At 42.5% G+C, this 16,903-nt stretch overlaps 1 protein-coding gene across 3 annotated transcripts in view; it reads left to right on the top strand.

Moving 5' to 3' along the window:
* Window positions 1-16,903, top strand: part of LOC118098512 (collagen alpha-1(XVIII) chain) — a 48,619-nt gene that overhangs the window by 20,271 nt on the left and 11,445 nt on the right. For 2 of the 3 annotated variants that reach the window (XM_035142402.2, XM_035142400.2), the window contains exons 3-13: window positions 6,977-7,224; window positions 7,303-7,473; window positions 8,027-8,158; window positions 12,547-12,621; window positions 13,882-13,974; window positions 15,427-15,565; window positions 15,823-15,872; window positions 16,020-16,208; window positions 16,369-16,395; window positions 16,581-16,643; window positions 16,801-16,881. In XM_035142402.2, coding sequence (XP_034998293.2) covers window positions 6,977-7,224; window positions 7,303-7,473; window positions 8,027-8,158; window positions 12,547-12,621; window positions 13,882-13,974; window positions 15,427-15,565; window positions 15,823-15,872; window positions 16,020-16,208; window positions 16,369-16,395; window positions 16,581-16,643; window positions 16,801-16,881 — 1,268 coding nt within the window. The remainder of the gene's footprint in view (window positions 1-6,976; window positions 7,225-7,302; window positions 7,474-8,026; window positions 8,159-12,546; window positions 12,622-13,881; window positions 13,975-15,426; window positions 15,566-15,822; window positions 15,873-16,019; window positions 16,209-16,368; window positions 16,396-16,580; window positions 16,644-16,800; window positions 16,882-16,903) is intronic. The other variant, XM_035142401.2, reaches the window with a different exon arrangement.

The following is a 16,903-nucleotide window of genomic DNA, read 5'->3' as shown; positions in this document are numbered from 1 at the left end:
AAGAACTCAACCACCTCTGAAACCACGTTTAAATCTGCTAGATCCGGATATATGTTTTGGATTTGCACCAAATTGCACACAGTCATGTCAGATTTTTACGTTATAGTTTAGGCAAATTGGTGAAAATGTTTCATGGAAATCGGTTTTGTAGTTTTTGCAACATGCCCACAAACGAACAGCAGTGAAAACATAACCTCCTTTCTGCAGGTTAAAATGGGACTGAACATATACATCTTCCCAACTGGTTTTCTGATCCCAGTCACTTCTTCCAGTGCAAGTGGTCATCTTGGACACCTCTTAGCTGCAGAGTCAGATGCAAGTGAAGTCATAATAAAACCCACAATCTGTGCAGTAATAAAACCCCAGCTCCTCACATCTGGGAGTCCTGCTTGGTGGTTTCAGTTCTGCAGCTGGCATCAGGACGCAGAGTGCACTACCTCATTTAACCAGGGTGGGAACAGAGAGTCATTTCTTGGAGGAGGAATTGGCAGATTTCACAGAAGTTTTCCTGTTTGGATCACAACATTTAATGAATTGTGGCATGTGTACGTGACTGTCTCAGCCATGCTTAAGCCAGGAAACCATAGTTTAGTCATTGTCACATGACGTATTACATAATTAAAGCTATTACAATAGTAAGAAATTAAATATTTGGGTGAAATAAATATGCCCAAACTTCTATATTGAATACTTACACACTATATGTCTTTAAATGTTTTGTGTCTGAATTCCTAAATGACTGAAGCCGAAGCCACTTAACATTAACTCTCCAATCCGTCTTATCATCACTTCCTCCCGATGGGATCGGTTCTTATTTACACTGGTTTGGCTACTGTGGAATTTCCCAGATAATATTGAATGTTTAGGGTTAGTTCCCTTTGCCCGACGAGCTAATTGCTTTTTCTCTTTTATTTATTTATTTTTCCACCCTGGGAACTAATAGCTCATGTCGGAATAATAAGACCCACGATAATGAAGTCACCTCCTTTGGGTGAACGGGGGTCAGCAGGGGACATGGGCAGAGATTTGGTTGAGTCAGGCTTGGCACCGAAACTTTGTGGAGCAGCGCCGCCGAGCCAAGAGCAGGATGTGTGTCACAGAAAACAGATTGGTTAGGAAATGCTGCAGATAGAATTTGGAAGTGATCGCCGGTGATGTAGACGGCAATGGCAAATTAATGCAGACAGGATTTTGTTGTTTTTCTTCTGAAGTCGGTAATGGATGCACGTTGCTGTGGATCTTGTTGTCAACAGCTGCATCAGTTGTTTATGTAACCACCCAGTTAAATGAATGTGGAGCACACCTACTCAGCAGCAACACAAATACAAAGTTGTGTGCAACCAGGGAAACTCTTATTCCAGAATGATACAATCTCAACGGTTGGAGCAGGAAATACCCTGAATAATCTCCCGTGGTCTTTTTCCGGTGGCGACTAATTGTCAAACGAAGTGTGTTGATAGCTTAAAAACAGATGTTTATCCAGTTCATCAGAGCATGAATTTAAATATCTGTGGTAATAAGCCAGGTTCTGCTCCAGCATCGACGATGGCGAGGTCTGAAACAGCTTATTCAGATTCCCGTTAACCATCTGGTTTATCTCACCGTAAAAAAAGCTGTTTCCATTTTATGGGATAATCAGCTGGGCCGTGTTTTGCTGGTGTCCTGTTGTTGGCCTCTCGGAGAACATGAAGTCATGATGGCTTTATTGTGGAAAATGTCCTCCTACTTTACGAGATCTTGGCTGCAGCAAACACATTTAATACTTTACATTTTTCGATCTATGTATCGATCAGTGTGTTTAGATTGAAATGTTTTTTTTAAGAGGTCAAACTCAGTTCAAAAGAAGCTGCAGCCACCTCGACTTTAAATTAGTTTCAGGATTTACCAAACAGAACAAGCTTCTTCTATACGTCCGCTGCACATGAAAGCTGCTCGAACTTCCCACGTTGGAAACCTCATGTGGCAGCTCCACATATTTATTTGCATTTCTCAGCATATGAACGACTCCATTGTAACTGCGTTTAGCAAAAAACTGCATCAGGGGTGAATGTACAGTTATTTTACAGTCGAGGAGTATTTGCACATCAAAATGACAAAAACATGAGTTGAGTAGCCGACCAGATACTTTACGTTTAGTCTGCAAACATATTGAGAAAGATTTTGTCATGGTACATAACCTAATCCAATTTTATTGTTGAAACTTGTTAATTTATGAAAATGTTTATAATTTGATGTGCCCTGCAAATATGAGAAATTTAGTTTGAAGTGTTCGTTTGACAACTTTATCATAAGTGAAGTACAGAAACTAAGTCTGGGAATAGGAGACATATGACACTTATATTCAGGTTCTTAAATCTAATTTGGTTTATTACTTGAAAAGGTAGAAAACATCACTTTCCTCAGACTGTCCAGTGCTGCAGCTCCTCCTTTCAGCCTCTGTCCCAAACACTTGTTTGAATTCTGTTGACTTCTATCGCCCTGGAGACAGAGAAACAAAACCCTCACGGCGAGAGACCACAACGAAGATATGAGAAAATCGTTTTTTCATCATTTCACTGAACCCACTCTTTAAACTGAAGGTGACATCTTCTTCCCATACAAATCATCCCGAGTACGTCTTCTCAGTACTGGTTTCCATGTGTGGCTCATTGGGCTCAGCTGCTGCAGTAAGGTGCTTGCAACATCATGCAATCAGCGTTTCCCACTGGAATGAAATAAATTGAACCGTTATCGACCACAAACGGGCTGTTTTGGATAAAACTCGCCTGTGTTGTTGTGTCAGATTGAGCAGATGTGGTGTCTCGCTGACTTGGAGACATTCTCTGTGTGTTAAACTGTCTCTCTGCACATGATCCACGCTGGACTCTCGTTTTGGGGTCAGGGGCCGAGCCTCTGGAACAACCAGCCACAGGAGATCTTGGAGAATCTGTTTCCTGTTATATTTCACATCTTAAGATATAAAAAACACATATATTGTGCTGTATTAACCTTTGTGAAATCATCTTTAATTAGCCCTGTCTGTCACATTCCTCACATACAGGAGAGTCACATGTGCAGGTGCTTCCTCATTCCTTAATCTCACATTTCTTCTTGAATGTGACGGCAGGAATGTGATCTTCTCTCCTTCACTGGTTCCTTTTCCCTCTGGAGATGACACAGTATGAACATTTCACTTTGTCCAGTGAGCAAAATTATCTGTTTGGTTATTGTTAAAATGTGCTGGAATGCTGCACAGAAAGAAAAGACGGTTGTGGCAGTGATTAAAATGATCTGACATGAAAACAGATGAGTCTTGTGCAAGAGTCTGTTGTGTTTCTCCTTTAGAAAAGTTTTACAGCCAAATCAATTCCCATGTCCCCATCATGTAAAGAGGAAACTTAACTTTATCCTTTTCAGAGCGAGTTTCTTTCTGACTGTTCTCATCATTTTCAGTTTTGTTTTTCCTCTGGACTTTTTCAAAAACCATAATTTGACCACAAGTCAGACTCGGTCCTCACAGAAGGCCTCAAACTCTCTGGAGCGCTAATGCCCCAAACAAACCCACATTTCATCCGGCACCTTCACTTGGGAAACTTTTGCTAACTGCAGTCGATGCTGGACAGTTTTTGCAAAGAGCACAATAACCGAACACAGTTTTTATGATGATTCAAATTTGAAACAGGCTGTGTGGTCTTTTGCAATTTACCTCGGACTTCTTGCTTTTCATAACAGCATGCGGCTGACATCACAACAACAATTCATGGACACTCAGACATTCAATATTTCAAGTTCTACCAGCAAGAGCTTAACTTTTAATGCAAGAAATGAGCAATTTCACATCTGCCTTACATCAGAGTTTCCTCATTGTTTGTTTTCTGGCTTTTCGTTTCCCCATTAACGCAATCTTTTGATTTACTTTTGTGTAGAACTGGCTGTTATCTTGAGTGTTTGGGCCTTTCGCTATAACTTCTGGCAGATGTGTCCTCATATGAGTTCACAGTTCAAGTCAATCTAGTTTAAATCTTTATGAAAACAAGACAATCACACAAAGAGAGCGGCTGTGGGGGCGGCAGCAGCGGGTTTCTAAGATGCGGTGTGACCACAGCCGCAGACGATTCATCGCGTCACTCTGAGGTTTTTTGCATCTTTAAAGGCTGGAATCAAGTTCGTGACCCACTTGTTCTGGATTGTTGCTGAAACAAGGCTTTGTGCGCTCGTGAGTTCTCGTAGTGCACGTGCACGTACACAGAGGTGAACCCGTCAGACCCATGGATGTGTTCCTGAATCTGATGATCTGTGATGATCTGGAGTCAGAGAGGATTGAGGTTTGGTTGGATTCCAGACTCTCATCATGTGTGGCAGCTCATTACAAACTGCTGTGTTCTGACTGACAGCTTCTCCGGCCCAGTTGGATGGATAATATCCATCATCACCTCATTATTATGACCCACATTTCTTTCTTTCTCTTTTTCCCTTTGTGATCAGGCCTCAATTTCGAAAAGTCTGAGCTTAAAAAAAAACTTTGAAACATCTGCAGTGGTGCAAGTATTTTGCTCTTTTTTGTGTTGAGGTGATTTTAAATATTGCATTTTGTCCATTTCTCTATTCGTGCTGTGGTCAAACTGAACTGCAGTTCTACAGATGCACCTCGTCTTTATCCCTAGAACCAGTTATGCAAGTTTCCCATTGCAGTTTCTTTTAATTCAAAAAAGTTTCCTCAAAGAATTATTTAACATTCTGGCAGTGTACTGTCTGATATTATCCCTCATACACCTACAGCACAATGAACCCAGTAACTCACTTTTTCATTTCTTATACGGGAGTAATGTAGTTATAAATGTGTGGTAACTGTATTTTTCTTTAGTTTGGTTTCTTGAAGCACTGTGAATTCACAATATCCCTGAAATCATGTTGCATGTTCTCACATGGTCCAAGAAACAGGGAGTTCACCTCACTGCAGCCAGTTATTCCTCAGTGACTCAAACACTTGATCGCCTGGCAGCCTCTTGTTCTTCATTCATGTACTTTGAAGAAATGTGAGCATTAGAGGACTTGTACTGAATCTCCTGAGCCTCCCTCCTCTTCTCCGCTCTCTTTCTCATGCCCAGCTCCAGAGCAGGTGGTGCTCAGACTCAGCCAAGGCTGATTACTCCGAGAAGTCACACCCTGACTGGAATTACTCACAGCTGACGTCGTCCTGCACTGACACGATTCATATTGTTACGGCTCTATTCTCATTATTGACGGTATTATCAATTTGAAACTATCCCGTCTGTGAAGCCAAATCCCTCCAACGAGATCATCTGAGTGGTGACAGATACAGTTTGTCTCAGGGACGATGCAGGACACAGGACAAGCAGTGATTCTGCAGAGCTCCTGCTCGATGAGAACTTGAGCGACATCTTTTAATTTCCATGGAAATCTGTCCAGCTGTTACGTCTCTGACCCAGAAGAGGAACATCTGCAGTGATGTCACTTTTGGACCAAGACGACGAGGAGGGACCGGCCGAGCTGTGGGAATGTTGGACAGAACTTTACCTCTGACAGTAGAGAAGACGAAAAGCAAAGTCTGTGTGGTGAAGCCGCCAGTTACAGATATTCTGATTCCAGGATGTGATCCTCTGGGACCTTTCCTCTCTCCCCCCTCCTCAGTGCAGGCTTCTCTGAAATGAGTTGAAGTTTATTAGTTAAATACTGGAGATTGTTTTAGCTGCATCCACCATCACAGAATCTGCAGCAGCAGCAGCTCTGGATCTCAGATCATGACGTGACACTCATCAGCTGTAGTGAAGGTTACGCATCAGAAATGCACCTCAGCGTTATTTATTTTAATTGCTGCGGTCTGTAGGGGCTTCAATCCTATTAATGCATGGGAGGGGGCCTCGCTTCCTGTGGGGGACCATCACTCGCCACGCACATGCCCACACACACACTGCTCTTGTGGACGTCTTTTAACGTTAGCACCCTTCAACTCTCTCTCTTTTGCTTTGTTGCTCTTTCACTCGCACACATGCACACACACACACACACATACACACACACACACACACACACACACACACACACCATGTGGTAAAGCCTAATTTACAGGAACTGCCACTCCGCAGCACGTGTGTACTACTCGAGGCTAACGCCTTCCAGATGCCCGCCGTCTATACCCTCTGCCCGTTCGCACTAAAACAACAGACGATTGTTCCAGGGGTCGTCCCGTTTAAGGAGAACCAGGTGTTGTGGGGACTGAGTCTGTGTGTTTGAGCGAGAGAGAGCGAGTGCAAGCGGGGGAGAAAAGACATGTTGTGGGAGGTGGGGGATTCACAAAGCACTAGCATGTCTGTTGGAGGTAGAATAACTGTGGCACGCTGGAGAACGTGTGTGTGACAGACAGATACAGAGCAAATGTGCATCCAGCCGTGCATGAGTGTGTGTTGACATGGGTGCAGGCCTTAGAAAGATGGAAGCTCCTTCTCACCCTCTTTGCAAACTTTGATGGGGTGAATGTGACGTGTTGTCAAAGAGAAACAGAGCAGTTTAAAGCTCACATGCTGTGGAGAAGCAATCACCTGGTTGAACTCTGAGTACTTACATGTAATACTTGCCGCCATCTCTTACCATTACCTGGGAAGGATTCACCTGGTGGAGATGTCCTTGTCCTTGCTCTGCGGTGGAAGGACGCAGCCTTGGAAGGATGTGGCCCCTGAGTTCAGTCACAGCTCGACTGCAGAGACAAACAGTTCATACATCATTAATAATTGCAGCATTGAGATGAACGAAGCTCGAGACAGCAAATTAACGACGGCAACATTCTGCACCATGAGAGTTTAGTGTAGCCTCTTACTCCATGTTTGTTTCTATGTGGTCGAGCAGCCGTTTCCTTTGTTTTTTGACTTTTCATCCCTGTTTATTTTTCTAAGGTAAATGTGTCAGTAACTCATCGAGATTTATTTCCAGTTCCCCTCCTCTAACACGGTTCCCTCCTCTCCATGTTTGCTTTCTGCAGAGCGCGGTTCCCAGGGAGCCTTGGACCTTACGGAGCTGATCGGCGTCCCCCTCCCTCCCTCCGTGTCCTTTGTCACCGGTTTCGAGGGTTACCCGGCGTACAGCTTCGGACCGGACGCCAACGTGGGCCGCCTCACAAAGTCTTTCATCCCCGACCCATTCTACAATGACTTCGCCGTCACGGTCATAGCCAAACCCACCACGCGGCGTGGTGGCGTGCTGTTCGCCATCACAGATGCTTATCAAAAAGTAAGTCATGGTGATTGCCTTTAACTCCACTCACATATGTCTCTTCACATTTTAATTGTTTACCATCTTGTTGTTCAGATTGTGCACTTAGGTATAGCGCTGTCAGAAGTGGAGGATGGTTCCCAGAGGGTCGTGCTGTACTACACTGACCCAGGGACGACAGCTGGGACCCAGGAAGCTGCTTCCTTCAAAATGGGCGACCTGACGGGAAGATGGGCGAGGTTCACCCTGACGGTGCAGGGGGCGGAGGTGGGAGTCAGATCACAATTCAAAACGAAACAGATATAGGAACAAAAAAACACAATTTGTGTACAAGTATGATAACAAGTTGATGTATAAGTCTTTAAAATTGGGTCACAAATACATTTCAATATTATTTAAATAGCTGCAAACTGTGGTTAATACCAAACCTGATATTTACAGCTGCAGATGTGGGATCGACTCAACGTAAACTACAGTTCCCATGTTGGTCATAATGAAAGATCGTGTTTCGTAGACTTCTGCTGCAGAGGAATAAACTGAAGGAGCCTTAGATTTACACAGGCGATAAGTTAAATCCACTGTTGGCTTTTGTCCATTAGTTATTTCTGTGACTGCAAGAAGAAAAATTTAATATCACCAGATATATCCCTGAATAATTTCTGATGCAGTAAGTAAAAAAAAAAACTTGCTTTCATCAGTTTTTTGACACGTACTTCAGCCGGTGTCATTTATTTCAATACTAAGCTGTTGTCAAAGTTAGTCAGTTTTTATTTCAAGGAAAAAGTCAAATGTGTATCCCCCCCCCCCCCTTGTTTCTCAGGTGCGTCTCTACATGGACTGTGAGGAATATCACCGGGTTGCCTTCGTCAGGAGTCCGCAGCCTCTGACGTTCGAGGCCAGCTCGGGGATCTTTGTGGGAAACGCCGGCGGCACGGGCCTGGAGAAGTTTGTGGTGAGTCCGGGTGGGAATTGGATTTCCTAGAGAAGTTGTTCATGTGTGTGCCTGTGTCCCAATTCAGTCTTCGAAGGACGCAGCCCCTGAACTGGGATACTGCAGAGCCAGTGTCCCAGTTCTCTCCCAGCATCAATATTTAAAAATGTCCTCTTCCGTGCCTCATTGAATTTCTATGAATTCCCAGAGTCAGATCCATTGGATAAATGAGTTGAGAGCAGATGTGGAACAGACAGAGAAACGTGGCGTTTTGCGAGGTTTCCTATTTTACATCTGAGACATGAACACAATAGTCTTTGTTGGCAGCATAACGACCACCACAGGAGACGAGGAATGAATGACTGCATGTGTTTATGAGCCTCCATCCTGAGAGAGACCACATAACTGACTCGTCGTATGTGATTTACATATCTGGAGTATAGACGACGGTCTCATCTTGAATACGCCGAGTGCAACCGTGAGCGCAGCCGCCAAATCTTCAGTTAAAAGCGGAAGAATATCGAGGACGCGAGGGTGGCGGTTCCATTCCCATACATCTGTTGTTAGACATATCCCTGAGGAAGCGTGTAGGATAGAGAAGTGGTGAGAGATCAGATGCACTCGATCTTATATTCTGCTCCCAGGGATCTTTAAAAAGAACAAATTAACCAGTAAATGCTTCAGGACGTTCCTCCCAATCATCTATGATTTGCTGTTTTGTAATTGCTTTGAGATGGAGGAAGAAAATGGTTTAGTGCAAAGGGAATATCGTTCAATTATGGGATGTATCTGCAAAGGTTTGGCAAGTGCAGCCAGAAAGATGAGATTTAAAGATGTTAAATCAGAATTCAGAAGTCTCAAAACGTGTGAAATCATCAATTTAATTAAATTTTATTTAATTGGAGACGAGCTCATTGTGCAAACGTCAACAATTCTTTCCCTTACCCCCGTGGCCAGTGGCTAAATTCATATAAACACATGACCTGTGACCTTAAAAACTCAATCCAGGCCTCGTCTTCTTCCTGTTTATGTGTGGGTCCATGTGACGGAAATACGATGTTTTATTTGCCAGGACAGTGGAAAGAAGTTCTTATCGCCGAGCAACTTCATTTCACCCAATAACATTTTAATGGAGGAAATCTGAGGAGAGCTTGAGAGAAGTGCAGGATCCGGGCGGAGGGAGCGTGTGTGTTTGTTCAGGAATCTCTTCGTCTCAGAGGGGGAGTCATTTTGTTCTGGAACAACCTAAAAAAAGGTTTCTACTACCGACTGTGGTTTAACACCAGCTCTGACGGACATATTTACATCGCGCCTGGAGAAAAACAACCTCACTGTTCCATTTAAAATCTCTTAAAAAAATATTCTACATCTACTTTATTTTGAATAAATCCTATAAAGGAAAACCTCTCTCTGATAAATGAATACTGAGCTGTGGACAGAGAGACTTGTAGCTTCTAGTCTTTATAGACTGAGCTTCTGTAAGTTAATTGCCCGTTGGATATAGAATCCATATTCCTCTCAGGAGGAAAACAAACTTTCCCTAAATGTCAGCCTCATATATTCTGTCAGAGCGTTGACCTATTCCAAGATTATCCATTTATCCCTTAAAGTTTATTTCTTCTAGTGCCAGAGGTTTGGAGAATTGTGCAACTAACATAATGTTGATCTAATCCAATCAAAGTTTTCAAATGTTCTACTTTTCTGAACTGATCAGCGACTGTGACCTAAGAGTCCTTCTCTTCCACTTGGAAACTACTTTTAGAGCTAAAATGCTTTGTGAATTTCTCCTAAACCCCCCAAAAAGCAATAGTGATACTGCTGATATTTATATTTCTACTAACTTGGCCATATAAATATGATATTAGAAAATTACAGAAATAAAAGAAGCAGCCAGAGTGACCAGGATTTGTTTCCAGGTCGGACTTTGTCTCTTTTTTTTGTGCATCTTCTCCATCAACTGTTCAATGGAGGCAAAAATGCCAGAAAATGATTCTTAAAAAGAAAAATAGTGTCACGAATCAAGTCCGGCCCGTCGTCACAGATAACTGTAACTGACACGACAGCAGAAAATCATGCTTCTTCTCATCTCTCTCCTCCCAGAAAGCTCCATCCCTTTTTACTGCTCCCTCTCCTCACACAAAGAGGGACCAGTAGTAAGTGTTGGTTTCCAGCTGCTCGGTGTTTGAACTGGCAGCTCCGTCTGAGATCCACCCGGGGAGATCGGTAGCAGCAGCAGTATTCCCCTGCAGTCGCGCATGCAAACAAATACTCTAAAATATCTCCTGCCACACTGACTTATTCTCTCGTATTTAGTTTTATGCTTTGCTTAGTTTCACCACCCCCCCATGTTGGGCGCAGGGAAATGTTTGTGTATCTGAGAGGGAGCATGAGTGAGCGATCCAGTTTATGAGTCCTCTGCTTCTCCCTCAGCAACTCACTGTGTTTTTCTTTCTCATAATGTCAAAGAAATTCACTCTGTTAGCCAAGTATGCTCATGGAGAAATGTGCCTCCCTTCATGGTGCGGGTTGAGACTCTTTAAAAAGGGCAGTCTGGATAAAATTGTGTTTCGACGCCAGTGTTTTTTCTCCACCTTTTCTGGAATTAGCCATAAAAGATAATGGATAATATGTATAATGAAGCTTTAGCTGTAAAAAATTCATTACGTCCTAATCAAATTAACTAGTGACACCTTGTGGCACAAAGAGGCTACTTTCGTAAAACTTCATCACTTTACTTTATGCTGAGTTAAACGTGTCTTGACCCTGGACTCACGGTGTGAGTTGTCTCTCAGTGTCAGTAGCTGCACACACAGTCAGTAGTTAACCTTCATGTGAAGATCCCTGAACACTCGTCTGTGGACAACACCCACACATTCACACTGTATTCTCACAGATAAAGTAATGATATAACTTTGTACTTCCAATGCCAACGCTTGTCTGTGTAAAGTTTGAAATTCAAAGCAGCTATTCAGAATATGCCAAGTTTCAAACTGTGTCTTGTAAGTGAAAGTTATTTATTGTGGTTTATTCCTGTTAAAATCACGGACTGTAAATAAAGATGGACGACGCGTCTCCACTTCCTCATACTGTAGCTCAAACTCTGATGGGAGTGAATTACCTTGTTGGGACCAGATTCATGTCCTCACATAGACATAGAGTATAAAGATGGACGACAGGAGCGGGGACAATGTCGTCCATCTTTATTTACAGTTTAAGTTTGTGTACAAGTTTTAAACGTGAGCAGCTACGTTGTCTTTTATCGTCTTGAGTTGCTGTAAATAAAAATATCTGTTTTAGTGTCTTCTCACGTGGATTACTTTCTGAGAGACTGAGGCCAGTTTGGACTCGGTCATCCGTGTTGTAAACATGTCACTCAAACAGCCACGACAACGTCACATCCCCACGCGCTGACTTCATGTGTTTACGTTCCTGCAATTACAAAGTTTTACAAACTGTCGCCCATCGTTCAGCCTCGATTCTGTGGCCTGACTTCAGGGGGAATTTCACATAGTACAGTTGTTTGAGATTGTCAGGCACAAACTTCTTTGTTTGCTGCACAAACACATGTCTCAGATTTAGCTGCTGCACCGACTCACATCCACCCGTCCTCTCTCGCTCTTTCCCTCTAATCTCTCTGTTTCTCACTCCTTCACCTCCGTTTGAATTTGATCGTCCGTGTTTCCATTAAAAACAGGTGTTCGTCCTCTGGCCTGACGTCAATATCAATAAGCTTGGCTGAAATTGCCTTTTGCTGATTTAATTAGAGGAGAGGTCCGCTGACTCGGGGATGTAGAGAACTGTTCGCTGTTGCACGTGGGAACAAGTTTGTGCGTGCACTTAATAATTGGGTTCACAGCTCTTCTGTTAGATTGTGACGCCCCGAACAGAAGCTCAGAATTCACAGCTCCATTGTTGCGTCTGATGCCCGATGACCCCATTAAGCTTCCGCTCATTAATCTCGGCCAATTGAAGCACTGCTGTTCGTACGGTCTCATGAATCACCGGTGGACTGCTGCTGTGTTAAAGTGTCGCAGTATTAACACGTCTACAGGCCCCCTGCTGATCCGCTGACATGATGTGCAGCAGCTGTTAATATGATGTAAAGTGTGAAAGTATTTTACATGTGAATTTGCAAAAAACAATATAGGCTTTGTTTTGGAGCGGAGCCCGACACACCTGCTTCACTGAGAGATGTTGACGTGTGAATATTAGCGTGTGTATTAACATGTTGGCCAACGAGGGACAGAGGTTAATGTGTTCTGCTGAAGGTCGGAGGAAGCGTGTTGATGTGTGGGAATCGACGCTCAGCTTCAACAACATTTAATGAGACAGATTGAACTAAATTACCGTGTAACATAAAACACTCTCTTCTCCTCCTCCTCCACCTCCTCCTCTTTCTCTTTCTCCAGGGCTCCATCCAGCAGCTGGTGTTGAAGTCAGATCCCACGGCCCCAGATGACCAGTGTGAGGAGGACGATCCGTATGTGAGTGTGCACGAAAACACACACACACACACACACACATCTGAAAACACACCCAAAACACGGAGTCTGATGTGTGAAGTACACACACTTCACCTCTCTAGTCCAAACCTGGAACTATCGCCTCCTCTACTGGTAGAAAAAGTGCACTTCAGTAAACTAAATTGCCAAAAGTATACGGACACGTCTATCACCTTTATGTACATGGCCAAGGTGAGAGGTAACAAAGTACAAATACTTAGTTACTTTACTGAAGTAGATTTTTCAGGTATCTGTTCTTGAATATATATATGTTTTTTTTACTTTTACTCCACATTTTAACACGATTATCTGAACTTTCATCTTCGTTTTCATTCTCAAAACAGACTTTACTTTTTGTTTTGATGCATTTAAAGTGAGTTATGAGTTTCTTTTTAATTTTATTTTGCATCATCGAGCGATTTCAAGCTAAATGGATTGTATCTGCGCTCATCTGCAGAAAACCACGTCCGTGATTTTATGTTTTCCAAGTTTTTTCGCTGGTCAATCAACTTCTCCTGCAACAGAAACCAGACCTCAGCCACATCCCATAATGATTTAGGGGGAACTGGGATGCAGAGTGAAAGCCAGAGCTCATCACCCGACATATTTGTTGGACCTCGTTAATGTGGCTTCATGGGAGCGAGTCCCTGCAGCCAGGGTCCAAAATCTGGTGGAAAGCATTTCTCAGACAAGTGTGAGGTTTAATAACATCAGATTAATGCACACAATTAGTACTTGAATATTAGGGATGGGTTACGATTACGTTATCAAGGGGTTCTTCAAACCAGTTCCAGTTTAGTTTCTTCTACATGGAACCAAATCTATTTTAAAACCCATTTCCTAAAGCAGATAGACAAAAGTTACAGTTACAGAAGGTGTTTAGTTGAATTCAAATTGAACTTGTGCTTTTCTATTTATACTTCATATTCTCTATTTGCATGTTGTATTCAGTACCAGTTGAAGTTGCATCACGTATTTTGTATTTTCCTTTATCATTGTTAAGAGCTTCAGTTGCATCAGATGTGAGTGAATGAAATCAAGTTGGATTTGAACAATCTGAAACTGTGGGAACCGAACACTGGGTATAAAATAATTATTTTTCATTCTTTCTTTTTTCCCCTGATCCACTTTTCTCATCCCACAGTTTGAGCTCAGATAAAAATCTGTCTGTTAAGTAGCGTTTAATCATTTCTGTCTTTCTCCGTGTTTATCTTTGGATCCTGCTCTCATTTCTCTCTCCAGGCCTCTGGATACGGAAGTGGTGATGATGCCTATGACGACGCTGAAGAAAGAGAAGAAGTGAAAAAGATTGTGGAGGAGAGAGAGTACACCATGGTACACACACACACACACACACACACACACACACACACACACACACACACACACACACACACACACACACACACACACACACACAGACAGACACAGACAGACACAGACAGACACACACACTCTCTCCTTCCAATTTCGCTGATCTGGACTGGGACCAAAGAAAACAACTCTTATCCTTTTAGGTCTGCTGGAGTCTGGAACATGGAGCAGCTCTGTGCCAGCTCTGCTCCTTTTGAAATACAGACAAAACTAGACAAGAGTGAAGGAGGATTTAAAGACCACAGATTATATAACTTTAGAAAATACAGACATTTAGTTGACCTTAATCACAAGAGAATAGTTGCTTTGGCATTGTGTTGCCTTCCAAATTCCAAATACTTTTCTTTGTTCAAATGCTTTTTAAATAATATAGAGAAGACAGAAGAAAATAAAGTTAAATGGGTGATTGTGACATAAAAGCAGTATAAACAGGAGAGAACCAGAACCCGTCACCTGTCAGCGTCGTCACTGACGTCCATTCTTAAACTAGAGAGATATAACAGAACACACATACATTTATAAAAATAATTGAAATAGCTGCTTATTTGCAGTAAATAATAAGAGTACTGTAGTAGTAGTAGTAGTAGTAGTAGTAGTAGTAGTAGTAGTAGTAAGGTCTAGCTAATAATCGTCTTTTTTAACCTCTCAGGTTCTTTTCTCTATCATTAGCAAAACTTTACAATTCCACATCCACAGTAAAGATCTTACCGCCTTGCTGAAGGGCACATGGATAGAGACTTTCAGAAGGAATCAGGGGGATTGAGCTCAGATGGTTCTGGAGAACCTCACTGACTCTCGGTCTTGTGTCTCAAAGATTCACAAATATGGAACAAAGAGGTTTGACAGATCATATCCAGGCAGCTCTGAGATATTTGGATGAGAAATATCTCTCAGTCGTATCAGGAGAGTTAAAAGACAGATGGAAACCCCCATCATGCATCATCCATAAGCAGGACAGTGAGTTTTGATGGGGTCAAGACTTCCTGTCATCACTGTGTATCCTGTAAAAACAGTGCAGACATAATGTTGAAGTGATGCAGCACAGATTGGTTCAATGTGTGGAACGTGGAAAGTGTCTCATTGTGGACTCAGAGAAAACATCTCGTTCATTCTGTTGATAACAGTGTGTTTCTTCTTTTCACTTTCCGAGCTCTAGTTTGTTGAATCATGACAGAGAATAAAAATCCTCTATAAAACTAAATGTATACAAGTATGATTATGTTTTTTGTAGTTTAAAAGTTTATGGATGTTTTACAAAAAACGAAAGAAAAGCAAATCTGATTCTATAATTTTAAGAACTAACGTAAATCACATTGAAACATTTAAACTATGTTCCCAGGGTGTAGAATATTGCACAACGTGTTTTTGTACAGTTACAGATTGATTATTAATTTCTTTCTCCCATGTTTATAGCCCCTCCCACAGCTGGACCCAACTTACAGCACGCCGCTCCGAGCTCCGCCCACTGAGCCGTCCATACGCAGCGATTATGACGATGATGAAGATATGGAGGAGACGTCTGGACATGAGGAGGCGATGAGCACAGTCAGAGGTAAATTCATTCTGTAGATATGAGTCACATCAGGAGGAGATGCTGCACATCTCGTCCTGTACTTCTCTAAATTAGCCAGCAGATGGTGATAAAGACAAGGTAGCTGCAGCCTTCATCTCATTTTCTAACTTTTATTCCTGTCTTGGAATAAAGAGAAGACAGAATAAAGCTTATAAACAATAAAAACTGCACCAAGTACAATAATCATTTGTGTAAAATTAAAGTGGTTAATGTGTAATGAGCAAATTGTTTCTCAGTCACAGCTCAATCTTCTCCAACCACGACTCCAGCCTCAGCCCTGGACACTGTAAGTATTTATTTATTGTCAGATATGAACTTTAACCTTGTGTTTGCTCCCAGATGCAGTTTTTTACTTCATTATACTCAAGTATCTCAAAGCCAATGATTCTGTTTTTTAGCTTCATTAATGTCGGTGTCATTCATTCAATCTCAGTCCCTCCAGGTGTCTCCGGTCACGAAAGGCGAGCGAGGGGATCCAGGTCCAGCCGGCCCACCAGGACCCCCTGGCCTTCCGGGACAAACCTCAGCGGACGGAGAGGGAGGGGAGCCGGGACCACGGGGGCCACAGGGGCCACTGGGACCCACAGGTCCAGCTGGAGCACCGGGGAAAGACGGACAGCCTGTGAGTTTGAAATGCTTCTTCTTCCCTTTGCAATGTTCTGTTTTTAAATGTCACTTTCTATTTTTATAAAACATCACATGAGCTATTCAGAGCAGAGTCTGTTATTTATGTGAGTTCTGAAAGTCAAATGAATGGTTTTCCATTTCTGTCTCGTCTCCAGGGGACTAAAGGTGAAACTGGTTTGCTGGTGAGTCTCTTCACTCTTATTTTAGTGTCTTTGGGGAAAAGTAATTCAGGAATGTCCCATTTTCCACACACAGTTGCTAATTTAGAGGTTTAGTTTATTATATCTGGATAAAGTGTCAGCTTGAGACATGATACGATGATGAGACACTGTCTCTGGTATATTGAGCTGAGCTGTTTCCTTCCCAGGGTGCAACTGGGACTCCAGGATTCCCAGGACTTCAGGGAGAGCCTGGTTCTAAGGGAGAAAAGGTAAAAAAATATATATATACAGTAATAACTTCACATTATTAAACACATTAAATACCTAAATCCATGGACTAATAAATGAGCAAAACAATAATTCAGTAACAATAATAATGATGGAAAGTGAAATAAATACATAATTATCCCATGGTGTCTTCTTCAGGGTGATCTGGGTGTTGGAGTAGCGGGTCCTCCAGGGCCTCCTGGACCTCCAGGTCGAACCAGCTCGGGGACCATGTTCATGGTGAATTGTTAAACTATTGTTT

The sequence above is a fragment of the Hippoglossus stenolepis genome, chromosome 19 (genome assembly GCF_022539355.2).
Source record: "Hippoglossus stenolepis isolate QCI-W04-F060 chromosome 19, HSTE1.2, whole genome shotgun sequence".
NCBI classification, from domain to species: domain Eukaryota; kingdom Metazoa; phylum Chordata; class Actinopteri; order Pleuronectiformes; family Pleuronectidae; genus Hippoglossus; species Hippoglossus stenolepis.
The sequence above is the reverse complement of the archived record's forward strand: the minus strand, read 5'-3'. Positions and strand labels throughout refer to the sequence as shown.